This window comes from Choloepus didactylus, chromosome 3, assembly GCF_015220235.1.
Source record: "Choloepus didactylus isolate mChoDid1 chromosome 3, mChoDid1.pri, whole genome shotgun sequence".
In the NCBI taxonomy this organism is placed as follows: Eukaryota; Metazoa; Chordata; class Mammalia; order Pilosa; family Megalonychidae; genus Choloepus; species Choloepus didactylus.
In genome coordinates, this window is record NC_051309.1 from 97600577 (window position 1) to 97613886 (window position 13310).

Sequence of the window (13310 nt, forward strand, 5' to 3'; positions counted from 1 at the left end):
TGATGATCATTTGCAGGATGATAGCTCTGAAATCACACAAGGTTGTTTTATGCCTTTGGTTAATTCCTTTGGAATCATGGAAGAAAGGGTTTTTTTTTTTTTTTTTTTTTCAATATATCTTAATGATTTAGTGTATTTTACTTTTACTCTAATTCTAAATAGATAACATATTAATGACCCGGATAACCCTTTTAATAAGAATACATATCTCCTCCACCATGCCAAGTAAGAAATTCAGCTGTCTTCTTATTTATAATAGATCCACCATGTGGTGCTGCATTCAATTAAGTGGTTGTGTTTGCTAAAGTTGTAAACATTGTGAATAAAGTACTTTCTGGGAAACTTCTGTTAAATTTTCTGCTAATAAACAAAGAATACCACTTCTCCAGTTTCCCCTTGTGATTTTTCAAGAGATCAAACTAAGTTTCACATCATTTCTAAAAGAGTCAGTATTCATCTGTGTAGTAGTATTATCTACAGGTCAATCTTAATGAACTCGTTTCTGTTTATTTAAACAGCATTAAGGCATAATTAGAAGATACTCCTCTTATATAACCAATTTTTTTTTTCAAAAGCAAAAAATGTTCATAGTAGGAAAGGACCCCTGGACAATGGACTGATCCAGTTCAATCTGTATATTTTAGGGTCTGTTATGATTAAAGTGACCGTGACTTCTGAACCAAAGAACACTAGATGAGAATTTAAAAAATATATTTATTTTTTCCAATGTTGTAATTTATACAAATATATGAAAATATACACAATGTTTTTCTAAGTGATTAAAGATATTTGTTGTAATTATAATAAAAGTATAACAGAAGCAAAATTAACATGTCATGCTGTTATATTTGTCCTTCATGATGAGTTGAGGTTGATGTGATCACATGTTCTTTCACTCAGTTGTTCTACAGTGTGAAAGGCTTTCAGTAAACCTATGAATCTCTGAAAGTTGTCATTCAGCATAATTAGCCTAAAGATTATAACATTTATTTATGGGAAGTAAGAAAACAAATGTATTTATTTTCTTTATCTTTAAAGTCCTGATATGCTCAAATTAAAACTTCATGTTCTGAAATCCAATACCCTATGGGTACTGTATGTGTGTTGTATTAGGCACCGGGGAATCAAAGCAATGCTTCTTAAGTTAAAGTAAGAAAGGGATGCTTACTATGTATGAATACTCGAGGATACATAAAAGAGGAACACTGGTCCAAAGTGTAAGAGGGTGGGAAGCAACTTAGGGGAGGCATTTTGGAAGGGACAATGTTAAAGAAATAGGAATTTTACCACATTAGAGTCATGGGAAGGACATCCTAAGAATCCTAACTAGACTCCCATCTGCCAAGGCCCTGAAGGTGAAAGTGAACAGAGGATGGCAAGAAGTCCTCAGTGTAGTTGGAGGATGAAATGTGAGGAAGGGAATGAGGAAAGAATAATTTGGAGATGTAGAAGGCATCCAGACCTTGAAGAATTTCTTTAAAAAATAAGGATAATTTGGACCTATAAATATTTTAATTTTTTCTGTTTAGCTGGGAAGCTCTCAATAGGAAGTAAAATACTTCATTAAAATACTATCAGCAGACAAAGAGAAATCAAAAGGATTTTTATCTCTAGTAGGTTTTATACCTTCTCCAAGTTATCTCATTTAATAATACATAAATATCCCTTAGTACCCATGATGTTTTTACCTGAAGAAATTAGGACAAATATATTAGTAGCATAAGCATATTATTTTACCCAAAGGAAGTCTGGTTGTTTTCATTAACTATTTAGGAGGAGGAGTGATTATTGTAGTATTTTTTGCTATAAATTTTCATTAGTTAAATCCTTTGAATACTTGCTAAAGTGATATGGAACTGAGTTACTCTTCTAATTGCCAATCCAAAAGGAAGAAATACTTTTTATAAAGCCAATAAAAATAAGTTCTTACATAAATTAATACATGTAAGAATTCATTCATCCATTCATTCATAAATACATATAAATTTATATACATAATTTCTTAAAATATTTCAATAATAGTGCTAACTATCTTGACATTAATGCATTGAAGACCATAGGTTCACCACCAGCTGCAAAGCATTATGTTTGATAATGCTCTAATTAGAGAAAAATTCTTCAGTGAGCATTGAATGGAAGTAAATGTTGCGTATAAATGAAAAAAATAACAGCTGAGAATGATGTTAACTAAAACATTAACATGAGTAAAATCATGAAAAATTGCATTATTCGTTGTATCCACTTTGGAAAATCAAGGATAAGAGGATAATTAGACATTTTTTATTTGTGAAAGATTTCAAGAGCTAAAATGTCTTATCTTTTAAGCTTTCTCCACCAAAAGTCTTACAAGAACACCTAAATGTTTTGGGAGTGGTTTACACATAGTTTGATTTTAACTCAAATTCAGTGGTTGCAATTAAAAGTTATCCGATAAATATCTTAAATGATGCAAATTTTTCAGATTTTTTGTCATTTGGAAGAAAATATCTAATATTTATAAATGCATATCTGAAAGAAAATATTTCTCATTTTTGTCACATATTTCTTCAAGGAAATTAAAATTTTATTTGATCAATTCTCATAATATATCTTACAATATTATATCGTATTTACATTATACAGTATTTGTAAGGGTTTAATTAGGTCATTTTGGTTGAAAAACAAAACAAAAACTAGTGTCTGATTCAAGTTGACAGAGGGGATGTATACATTATGTTTAAGGTATTATGAAATGTAAAAGCAAAGTAAAACAAAACAAAACAGGAATTCAATTCATGACACTTTATGAGAATCAGTGAAAAGTAGCACTTATCAGAACAGAAAGATTGACAGTACAACTAGGAGTCCCTGAAATGCAATCTTTTTGGGCCTTTAGCTGCAGAGGTTCTTGGGTCTTCACACTAGCAAAAGCAGAATATATCATGCAGAATATGTGTTGACCCCATAGTTGACAAGACTTAGTTTCTTATTCCAGTTTTGCAATTTATTAGCTGACAGATATTAGGCAAGTTATTTTCAATTGTAAAATGTTTGTAGTAATATCCTCATACTCTTAGAGTTATAAGCAATAAAAGAGAGTCTGTGTAAAAGTACTCAGTACATCACCGTTTGATGAATTATAGCCACTGCTGTCGTCATCTTTTCTTCTCCTCCTCCTCCTTCTTCATCAGCATCATTATCATCATCATCAGTGTCTTAACTTTAATATGGTTTATAAATCGTCTGTTTCTGCTTCTTTTTAGTATGTATTTTCACTTCTCTCTACATTACCAATTGATATGGCTTTCATTCAAGTCTTTTCTTCAACTCATAGCTTTGGTTTCCTCATAATGTTAATTTGTTTCTCATCCTACTCTGGTATCTTTGATGTTTAGTTCCTTCTTTCCATGGCCTGTTTCCAAACTTCTCAACTTCTCAAATCAAACTCCTAGGGAAGGAACAATTCTTAATTTTTTTTTTTTTTTTTTTTGGTGGAAATTCTAGTGTCAGGCCATGCCACAGGTTGTTGTGTGATTTTGTTAAGCTCAGTTCAGTAATTTGTTGGGTCACAACACATGGCTCCATGAGGCTGCCCTTCAACCGAGTTGGTGGGGTGCCTATTTTACCTCAGAAGTACAATGATTATGGCTGTCACATGCCTACTACATCTCAATAAACATACAAAGTAAAAATTAAACAACTTATTAAAATTACCAGACTGGATCTTGAATAAAATTCTTGTGTATCCATATCCTACATTCTTTTGAATAGATTTTAAATATCTTGACACTTTTACATCCTTACAAAATTTCTAAGAAAATTATCATTTTGCTACTTAAAAATTTTGAAAGTCTCTAAGTATCACAATTTTATAATTCATTGTTTCATATAAACCACAATCTGTATTACCTCTTGAAAAACATTTTTTGTTTGTTTGTTTTAAAAGTCTTCTTTATAATTGAATTCTATTGACTGGTTCTTTTTATTTCCATTTTCCTTAGGCTGCTAAGTTGGCTGTTATACCACGAGCCTTGGAGTCCCAATGGGGGACTCAGGATCAAGACGATCTACGCTGGTCTCCCGGTTGCCAATATTCAGAAGAAGTATTAGCAGAAGACACGATTCTCTTCCTTCTTCACCCTCCTCCAGTAATACTGTTGGTGTCCACAGTTCTTCTCCTTCTAGCACTAATTCAAGCTCAGGTAGTACAGGTAAACGTAGGAGCATATTCCGTACTCCTTCCATTGGCTTCCACCACAAGAAGGGGAGTGAACCTAAGCAAGAAGCTACCAGCCAGAACCTTAGTCTTTCAAATGGTGCTCAACCTGGTCATGGCAGTATGCAAAAACTGAGTTTGGAAGAACATGTTAAAACCAGGGGAAGACATTCTGTTGGTTTTAGTACTTCACGAAATAAGAAGATAACAAGATCTTTGACAGAAGATTTTGAAAGGGAAAAGGAGCACTCAGCTAATAAGAATGTCTTTATAAACTGTCTAAGTTCTGGTAAAAGTGAGGGGGATGATTCTGGATTTACAGAAGAACAAACTCGTCGTTCTGTTAAGCAGTCAACAAGGAAGCTACTTCCTAAATCTTTTTCAAGTCACTATAAATTTTCTAAGCCAGTTCCACAGAACCAATCCATTTCACTGGTACAGCAGTCTGGATTCTCGTTGGAAATTACACAATACCAAGAGAGAGAACCTGTATTAATAAGAGCTTCTCCATCTTGTTCTGTGGATGTAACAGAACGAGCAGGAAGCTCTTTACAGTCTCCTTTGCTTTCTGCTGATCTAACCACAGCTCAGACCCCTTCAGAGTTTTTAGCCTTAACTGAAGATTCTGTGTCTGAAGCAGATGCATTTCCCAACAGTGGAAGCATGGCAGCATCCCACTGTGACAACTTTAGCCACAATGATTCTACCTCTCAGATCTCTCTCAATCCTGCTGCTGTTACAAAGACAGCAATAGAACTTCTAGGAAATGTGCCCTTTGCTGTTATGTCTCCTGGGAAATACAGGTTAGAAGGTCAATGTAGCACTGAATCTAATTCCTTACCTGAAACCCCTGCTGCTAATCAGAAGGAAGTGTTACTACAAATTACTAAACTACCTGTTATGAATGTGAGTAACTCAGAGACACACCTACCAGCAGGTAATCAAAGAGAAGAAAATATGGTCTTACAAAATGGAGAAACAATGCTGGGAACAAGCTCCCCAAGGAAACTTGGGTTTTATGAGCAACATAAAGCAATAGCTGAACGTGTTAAAGGGATCCATGCTATTTCAGATTCAAAAACAATACCCTCTTCTGGTGATCATCATATATTTAACAAAGCATCATATGGATATGAAGCAAATCCTTCCAAAGGTGTGCTAATTTTTTTTTGTACTATAAATGCTACAAATCAATTTTCATTATAAATTATTCTCTTTTCTCACTCTAGCTCATGAACAGAAATATTTTCCTTATTTTCTATTCTCTAGCATTCTTTCCCTATTTATAATTTATTTAAATATTTTCCCTACTTGATGTTAATCTTATTTCAATGATATTATGCTAAAAATATAATTCAGAAATATTTGTCATTTTTTTCATAGTTGTGTTACCCAGGCTCCGACCTTCAGAAGAAAGTAGAAGGGATACTAATTTTATTTGCAATGTGGCTTTATCTTAAAGAAGGAATAAATTTTTAGAATTTATCATAGAGCTATTAATATTTGTTAGTTAATGAAATGATATATTCCAACCAAAATCCCTATGAAAGAAATTTGTATAATTTAAATTCTATTTTCTATTTTCATAGTGGCTTATTATTCAGTAGGAGTCGTTTTTAGGTGTAACAAATTCCTATATCTAGATACAATAGAATGGCAAGCTTTTATTAATAGTGTCTTTTGAGTCTGAGGACCCGGTTCTAACACTGCCTCTGTCATTAACTAGTTCTGTAAATTTGGACACCTTGTCTTTGGTATTAAAAAGGAAAAAAAACAGGACTTGAATTACTCCCATCAGGTTCAGAAAACTTTGTTATTTAGCAACAAATTCAGTTCAAGAAAATTGTTTAATATATACTACCTATTGGGCTTTATGAGATATTTTTTCTTCTTTATTTACTATTTATTATTATTGTTACTATTTATTATTAGAAGTAGCAACTTCTAATAATAGTTCTCCCTATGTTATGTGATTATTATGGCCTTGATACTTTCATGTGCATCTTGTGTACATTAATTCATTTAATCCCCAAATGACCAATCAAAATTGCTCCTGTTATTGTAACCCTTTTTACAGGTAAAGAAATTGGAGCACATATAGGTTAAGTAATTTCTCCAAAGTCAACAAGTTAGTCAATGATTGATTGGGAAACAGAAACTATAAAGTAGGTGCTACCATGTTCCCCATTTTATACATGTAGAAACTAAGCCCCAGAGTTTGTTCAGCTTGGATGTAGCACAGCCAAAATTACAGCTATCTGAATTCAAAGCATAGGCTCTTCATGACTATGCTGAACTACATGCCATGACTGTGGAATAAGTTGCTACACAGTGTTTGGTGGGAACACGTCTCAGGCACAGTAGACACTTTCAGCAAATGGCCATTTTGTTACCTACATTGCACAAAGGGTCCAAAAGTGCAGGGGAAGAGATCTCATTATGGCTGGGCTCCTGGGAAGGCTGACTGCCTGGGTCAGGGATGGGGGATGGCACCACTTCACAGCAGAGGGGGAGACCCTGTACTGTTTGAGTGATGATTCTTTATACATCCCAGCATTCTGGCGAACGAAAGATTGGGCCTTTTCATTAGACCAAACATCTTTCCTGGGCTGCAGAATGGAAACAGAGTGAAGCATCTGCAAAAAATAGAATTAGAATTGCAAAAAAAAAAAAAAAATAGAAGAGGAGATGAGTTAGGTGAGGGCTGGGAGATGACTGCTAAGTGTGTGTCTTTGGCATCCCCAGCAATGACCCTGGCCTTTACTAAAACATTAAGAATAGTACTAAAATATTAAATAAAATTAATAATAAAATGATATATTGCAATGTCAAAACTTATAGCATTACATGACTTATCTAACCAGCCCCTCCATAAACAGTTATTTTAAAGTTTTAAATGCATGAGTCAATTTTCCACTCTTCTAAATCCATTTTAATATTTTTCACATTTGATACGAGATCATTTTTATGCAAGTGCCTACTTTTTCCATCTTTTGAACTTGTTGGCTTGTTTGTACTCGGCTTTAGTTACACCTGTTTAATTTCTTTATCAATAATATAATTATAATGATGATGATGATGGTGATGATGATGATGATGATGATGATGATCGTTAAGTGCACTTAATATGTGCCCCCCAAACTGTGCTAAGATATTTATATGCACAATTTCATTTTATCCTCACAGAATTTTTATATTATAGTTATCAATAACTAAGGCTTAGGGATAGTTTAAATAACTTTATGAGGTCACATTGCTAGCAAATGCTGTAACTCAGGGTGGAATTTAGGCAGCTTTGAAAAGAAATCATACCAAAAAAAGTAGAAAAATAATTATCCTATAAATCTAATTGTTATTTAGCAATGATGCCTTGCCTCTGTCTGGTTGGATACTATATATATTTATTTTTAGGAACCTAGGGGATGACCATGAATTATCTTGCTGATAATTAATCTATTGATTAGGATGCTATTTGTGAGACTTTTAATACATTAAAGCAATCCTTCTGTATTTGACAGTGTGCTCACATTAATTTGGATGTTAGCTATTTAGCCATGTTATCTACCACCTGAGAAATAAAGGGAGAAAGGAAGATAAGCTGGTAATACAACAAAGAAGAGATGATGGTATACTACTTCTCATTTTATAGACATATTTGTCTACTCATAAGGATTTTACAATTTTTCAGTGTAAATTTTTACAGTTAAGAAAATGTAATTGTCAAAGCCTGAGGGGACTTTACCAGTCAAAGGACCAAAGAAGACACTGAGCATTTTCTGAAACATGAACTTTATTTGGGGCTTACTCACAGGGAGACAGAAATCAAATGGCTTTTTTCTTGCTGGGTGGGTACTGCTTTTGCAGGGAAGTTGGCCATGTGATTGAAAGAGGACAACAAGCCAGTTATAAGGGTTTAAGACAAAAGACATCCCTAAGGGTGAGAGAGCATCCTGTGACATGGGGGTGGTGCAGGAAGGAAATAATTATAGGATGGGGCTTTGTAAATAACCACAAGAGTAATAACACTTGGGGGCCAGGAAGCAGGTAGACTAGATTAACATTCTTGCTTTTTTGAGACCAAGAGTTTCTCACCTCCTGCTTATTTCCTGTTTAAAGCCACAATTTACCCCTTTTCTCTTTACTGGCTTACAAAGATGATAGGTTGAACATTAGCTGCCTAGGTCACGCAGACGGCTGTGCGCCAAGGTCTGCAGGCCTGTTTTGTTCAGTCCAGGGGCTGCCACAATCCACCCCCGCACAACAGTTTGCGTTGACCATAGGACAGACTTTACATCCATAATTCACAACAACAGTACAATAAACAACAAAGTATTAATATACTGGTACAGAGAGATAATAAACCTATTAGCAAGTGGTGCTATGGCCAAGTTAATGAGTTCTACCATTTAGACAAGAGGATCATTAGATAAATGATCACTACTTTGTATGTGATTTGGCATATGATCAAGAGTGTGGGTTACAGCAGAAGCCCACTGTAGAAATGTATTTCCTACAGTGCTATGGGTGAAAAGAAAGATGTTTATGGGGTACAATAAGGGGTAAATCTTGGTGATCTAATAGTACACAAGCTACATTCCCATCTATAGACAACAGTGTTCCAGGCAAAGGATATCACACCTTTTCCCCCTGGGGTTGTATGAGGCTTTCAGGGGTCAGATCTAAAGTTAACCTGGGCATAATGAGAGCCCACAAAGTAATACCTATAGTTCCCTGGGGTATGGGAGGCCTGGGATTAACAATGTACACCACTTTAGGCATTTTTTGAATAAATTGCAGCCCAATATTTAAGTTTTGGGCAACCCCAACCCCCCATGGGCTTAGGATGCCCAGCCAATGAGGCTGCATAGGCCAGGACCAGGGCCAATGGACCTTATTCTCCCCAATTTCTAGTGTTTGTGGCACAGGCAAGAGCAGGTTATTATCATTGCCTCACTGTGGCTTGAGAGCAGCTGGCCCCCTTATCTGAATTCGTAAGGCCTGCATGGGCCCCATGGTTACATTTCCACAGGAGCAGGAGCAGCTGCTCTGGGTCTGGAGTTAATGTTAATCAGAACTGGAACAGTTGTCGAGTCCATTGTTGTAAGGAGCTTTTATCATCCTTTAAGTGTTCCTTTAGAAGACCATTCATTCTTTCAATCAACTCTGCCACTGTAGGGTTATAGGGCAAATGAAACGTCCAAAGGACATCATGTTCTGTAGCCCAGGCCTCGGTTAATTGCCCGGTGAAGGGGGTCCCTCTATCATTGTCTACATGTGTGGGGACCCCAAAAAAGGCACTTAACTTTTCCAAACTATGTATGGTAGCTCGTTGGTTGGCTTTTCCTACTGGGAAAGCTAATATAAGTCCTTTAGCCATGTCTACAGCCGTAAAAGCATACCTTGCATCTTCAGATAGAGGAAGCGGCCCAATGTAGTCGACTTGCCACCAGGTAACAGGAATTTGGTCCCAGCCGATGTGTCCAAGTTGGTGAGGAAGCATTCTGGGCCGTCGCATTGAACAGGAAGGACAGGCATCTACTACCTCTTTTAGTTCCTGCCGAGTAATGGACAATTGGAACTGCTGGGCCAATTTCCACAGGGTTAGGTGCCCCAGTGCCCAGTTTTCTGATGTAGCCATTCAGCTGCCTTGTTTGTTATTGATGCCAAACTGTGGATTTTTGTCAGGGCATCTGCTTCAATGTTGCCAGGTAAGGAGTTAGCATTATTGGCTGACACATGGAAAACAGTTACCTTACACTTTTGGCAGGCAGTCCAGATGTCTTCCCACGTTTCCTTCTCCCATAACAGGTGACCAACAGCTGTCTATTGTTCTTGCTTCCATGTAGCCATCCATACCACGAGGCCTCAGTAAACAGCCCAGTTACCTGTACAAACAGTTAAAAGCATCTCCTGGCTTATGGACAATCACCATCCACATCACCCATAACTCTGCCCACTGGCTGCTTTGTAGAGTTCCTGTTTCCCACTAGATGGTGTCAGTGCTAGGCTGCACAGCCACTGCTGTCCACTTAGTTGGCTGCCCATGTGCCGACCCATCTGTATACCAAGCAGAGTCAGGTATACTTCCCTGTCCATCAGGGGTGGGCATCGGAGGAGGAGCTACCTCAAGTAGGCTAGTAGGTAGCAGGATAAACTGTTCTTCTACATAGGAGACTGGTCCCAGGATTTCATGCATTTCTGCACTAAAAGGGCTGTTGTTGATAACACTGTATTGTAGGAGGTAAGCTTTCCGCTTTATTAATGTGCTCAACTGAGTGCTCCCAGAATGTGGCTTTCTTACAGTCTCACAGATCCACCCCTGTATAGGTAGGCTGTTCATAAAGTCACTGGACATTTTTGAGTTAGCCCTTCTACTTGTAATAGGGCATTATAAGCAGCACACAATTGCTTCTCTAAAGGACTATATCAAAGCTTTGCTCCTTTCCATAATTGTGACCAAAATCTGATAGGTACATGTTTAGCTTGTTGCCTTTGCAACAGACCCCACCCAAAGCCATTGTTCATACCGGCTACATCTAATTTGCAAGGCACATTGGGGTCCACCCCCATTCCCCCCTTAAGTCTTGTGCCTGTGCCACAGCATGCTTTGATCTCTCAAAAAGCAGCCTGCTGGGGAATGCCTGACTCCCATGTTTTTCCCTTTGGAACTAACAGATACAAAGGTTTAAGAATTTGTGCTAGGTGAGTTATAAAAGACCTCCAATAACCCAATAGCCCTAAATAATCCATTAATTGTTTGGGGGTACATGGGGTAGGGTAATTCTGCACTTAATAACAGCAGAAGGAATAGTTCTTGTCTTACCCAACCAGACAACACCCAAAAATTTGATAGGACACCCAGGTCCTTGCACTTTTTCTTGGTTTATCACCCATCCTCTACTCTCAAGGTGGGTCACCACTGTTTTAGCAGCCTCTTCTATGTCTGGAAGAGAATTACTAGTTAGCATTATATCATCAATATGATCGAACATAGTGACACCATCAGGAGCATCCATTTTGTTAAATCTCTAGCCAGTAGGCTGTGGCAAATAGTGGGGCTGTGAATATACCCTTGTGGCAACAGGGTATATTCACAACAGTGTGAAAGTCCACTGTTGTCCTCCCCATGTGAAGGTGAACACAGGTTGACTGGAAGAATCTAGACGAATGCTAAAGAAGTCATTAATGAGATCAAACCCAAAATGAAACAGGCCTAATTTTGTGCTAATATCCTGGAGCAATGTGGTGATATTCAGCACCGCTGCAAACAAAGGAGGGGTTACCTTATTTAGCTCTCTATAATCAATAGTCATTCTCCAAGAGCCATCAGACTTCTTTGCTGGCCAGACTGGACTGTCGAAGGGGCTATGGTGGGAATAATAATACCCACCCTTTCTAACTCCTTTATAGTAACTGTAATTTCCTGGTGCCCTCCAAGTAACTTGGACTGGCGAATGGCAACTCTGCACCTAGGAGGAGGCACCTTTATTGGTGACCATTTAGTGTGTCCTCTCAGGACTGCTTTTACAACTCGACACTGGAGGTGTAATTCCCCTATAGTGGTTTGCGGGGTGATATTCTGCAGAATATCAATCCCCAGTATATATTCCAGAATAGGGGATATATATATATACTGTGTTAGTTTGGGGAGGTAACTGGCCAATTTGCATTGAAACCCATTTTTTAGTTGCTTTAACCCCTTGGCCCCCATAACTGGCAATGGTTAGTGTGGGGCCTCCACTTCGTGGTTTCCTCCTATATATTAGGGTACATTCTGCTCCTGTGTCTAATAGAGCTAAAACTCTATGTTTATTAGTGGGAGACCAAAAAATAGTTAATTCAATATGTGGCCTCCGATCCCCAGTGCCTCCATAATTTGCCCTTATTTGGGGATCTTGGCCCCACCCCTAATCCAGGGGAAATGGGGCCTCCCAGACTTCCTCTGCTGGTGGAACAGAGGGTTCTGTTCATGTACCACATGCCTGATAGCCTAATGCAATTTTTTTTTTTCCTGAGGGTTTAATTTCCTGCTTAGTAAACCTCTGTTCTTTGGGCAATTTACTCCACAGTTTAACTAGTATAGCATTCGGTTGTCCATCAGTTTCCTCTATTTTTGTTCTGGCTGCTATGAAATTGCCCATATTTGCTTACATGACACCCTATTTGTCCCTTCATGCCGTCTGGGGACTTGCCCCATTGCTCTAATCCCAGTCTTGGTTTTCCACAGTCTGCTTCTCCTAACTCTGCAATCTCCTGGGCAGCTTCCATGATAGACTTTCCTATTAAGGGCTTAAGGAGCAGCATTAAAGTTCTACACCATTGATTAGAGGCCATGTGCAGAATTGTTCCACACAAACCTCGAGGGAATGTGACATCATCTGGTCCCACAGTTTCATTAGCGTAAATTGAATGTTTCATGCCTAATCCCTGAAGTATATCCTGAAGCTCCTCTATGCTATTCCATTGTAGCAGGGTGTGGGGTAAGTCCCCTTCCTTTGGCCACACAATTTTACTTTGTTGACTAGCCACTGAAGAAGCGAATAAGTCTCTATGTTAGTTCCAAGTGAGTATAATTGCTGGTGTAGAGAGGGGTTAGAGGAAATGGTAGCTAACTTACTCATTCCCCACCCAGGGAGCAGAGTGCTGTCTGCATCATCAGCCCATAGTCGTAGCAACCAGTTTGCTAAGAGCTCTCTAGGCTTTTGCTGATATTGATTCCCAATATTCCTTAATTCTGCTGGGGAGAATTCCTGTGATGTGACAAGCACCTTTGGCTCATCAGGCACCCATTCTGCCTCACCCTCCCCTCCTTCAATAGAGCCTACCTGTGACATGGGGTTGGTGCTGGAAGGAAAGAATTATAGGATGGGGCTTTGTAAACAACCACAAGAGTGATAACACTTAGGGGTCAGGAAGCAGGTAGACTAGATTAACATTCTTGCTCTTTTGTGAGATCACAAGTTTCTAACCTGCTTACTTCCCATTTAAAATTACAGTTTACCCTTTTTCTCTTTACTGGCTTACAAAGATGATAGATAGGTTGAACATTAGCTGCCTAGTTCACGCAGACTGCTGTGCACCAAGGTTGGCAGGCCTGTTTTGCTCAGGCCAGGGG

At 38.0% G+C, this 13310-nt stretch overlaps 1 protein-coding gene across 4 annotated transcripts in view; it reads left to right on the forward strand.

Annotated features, from left to right (window-relative positions):
- Positions 1 to 13310, forward strand: part of CCSER1 (coiled-coil serine rich protein 1) — a 1457654-nt gene that overhangs the window by 191602 nt on the left and 1252742 nt on the right. For all 4 annotated transcript variants that reach the window (XM_037830258.1, XM_037830260.1, XM_037830259.1 and 1 more), the window contains exon 2: positions 3981 to 5348. In XM_037830258.1, the coding sequence (XP_037686186.1) occupies positions 4022 to 5348 (1327 nt within the window). In that variant the 5' untranslated portion in view covers positions 3981 to 4021. The remainder of the gene's footprint in view (positions 1 to 3980; positions 5349 to 13310) is intronic.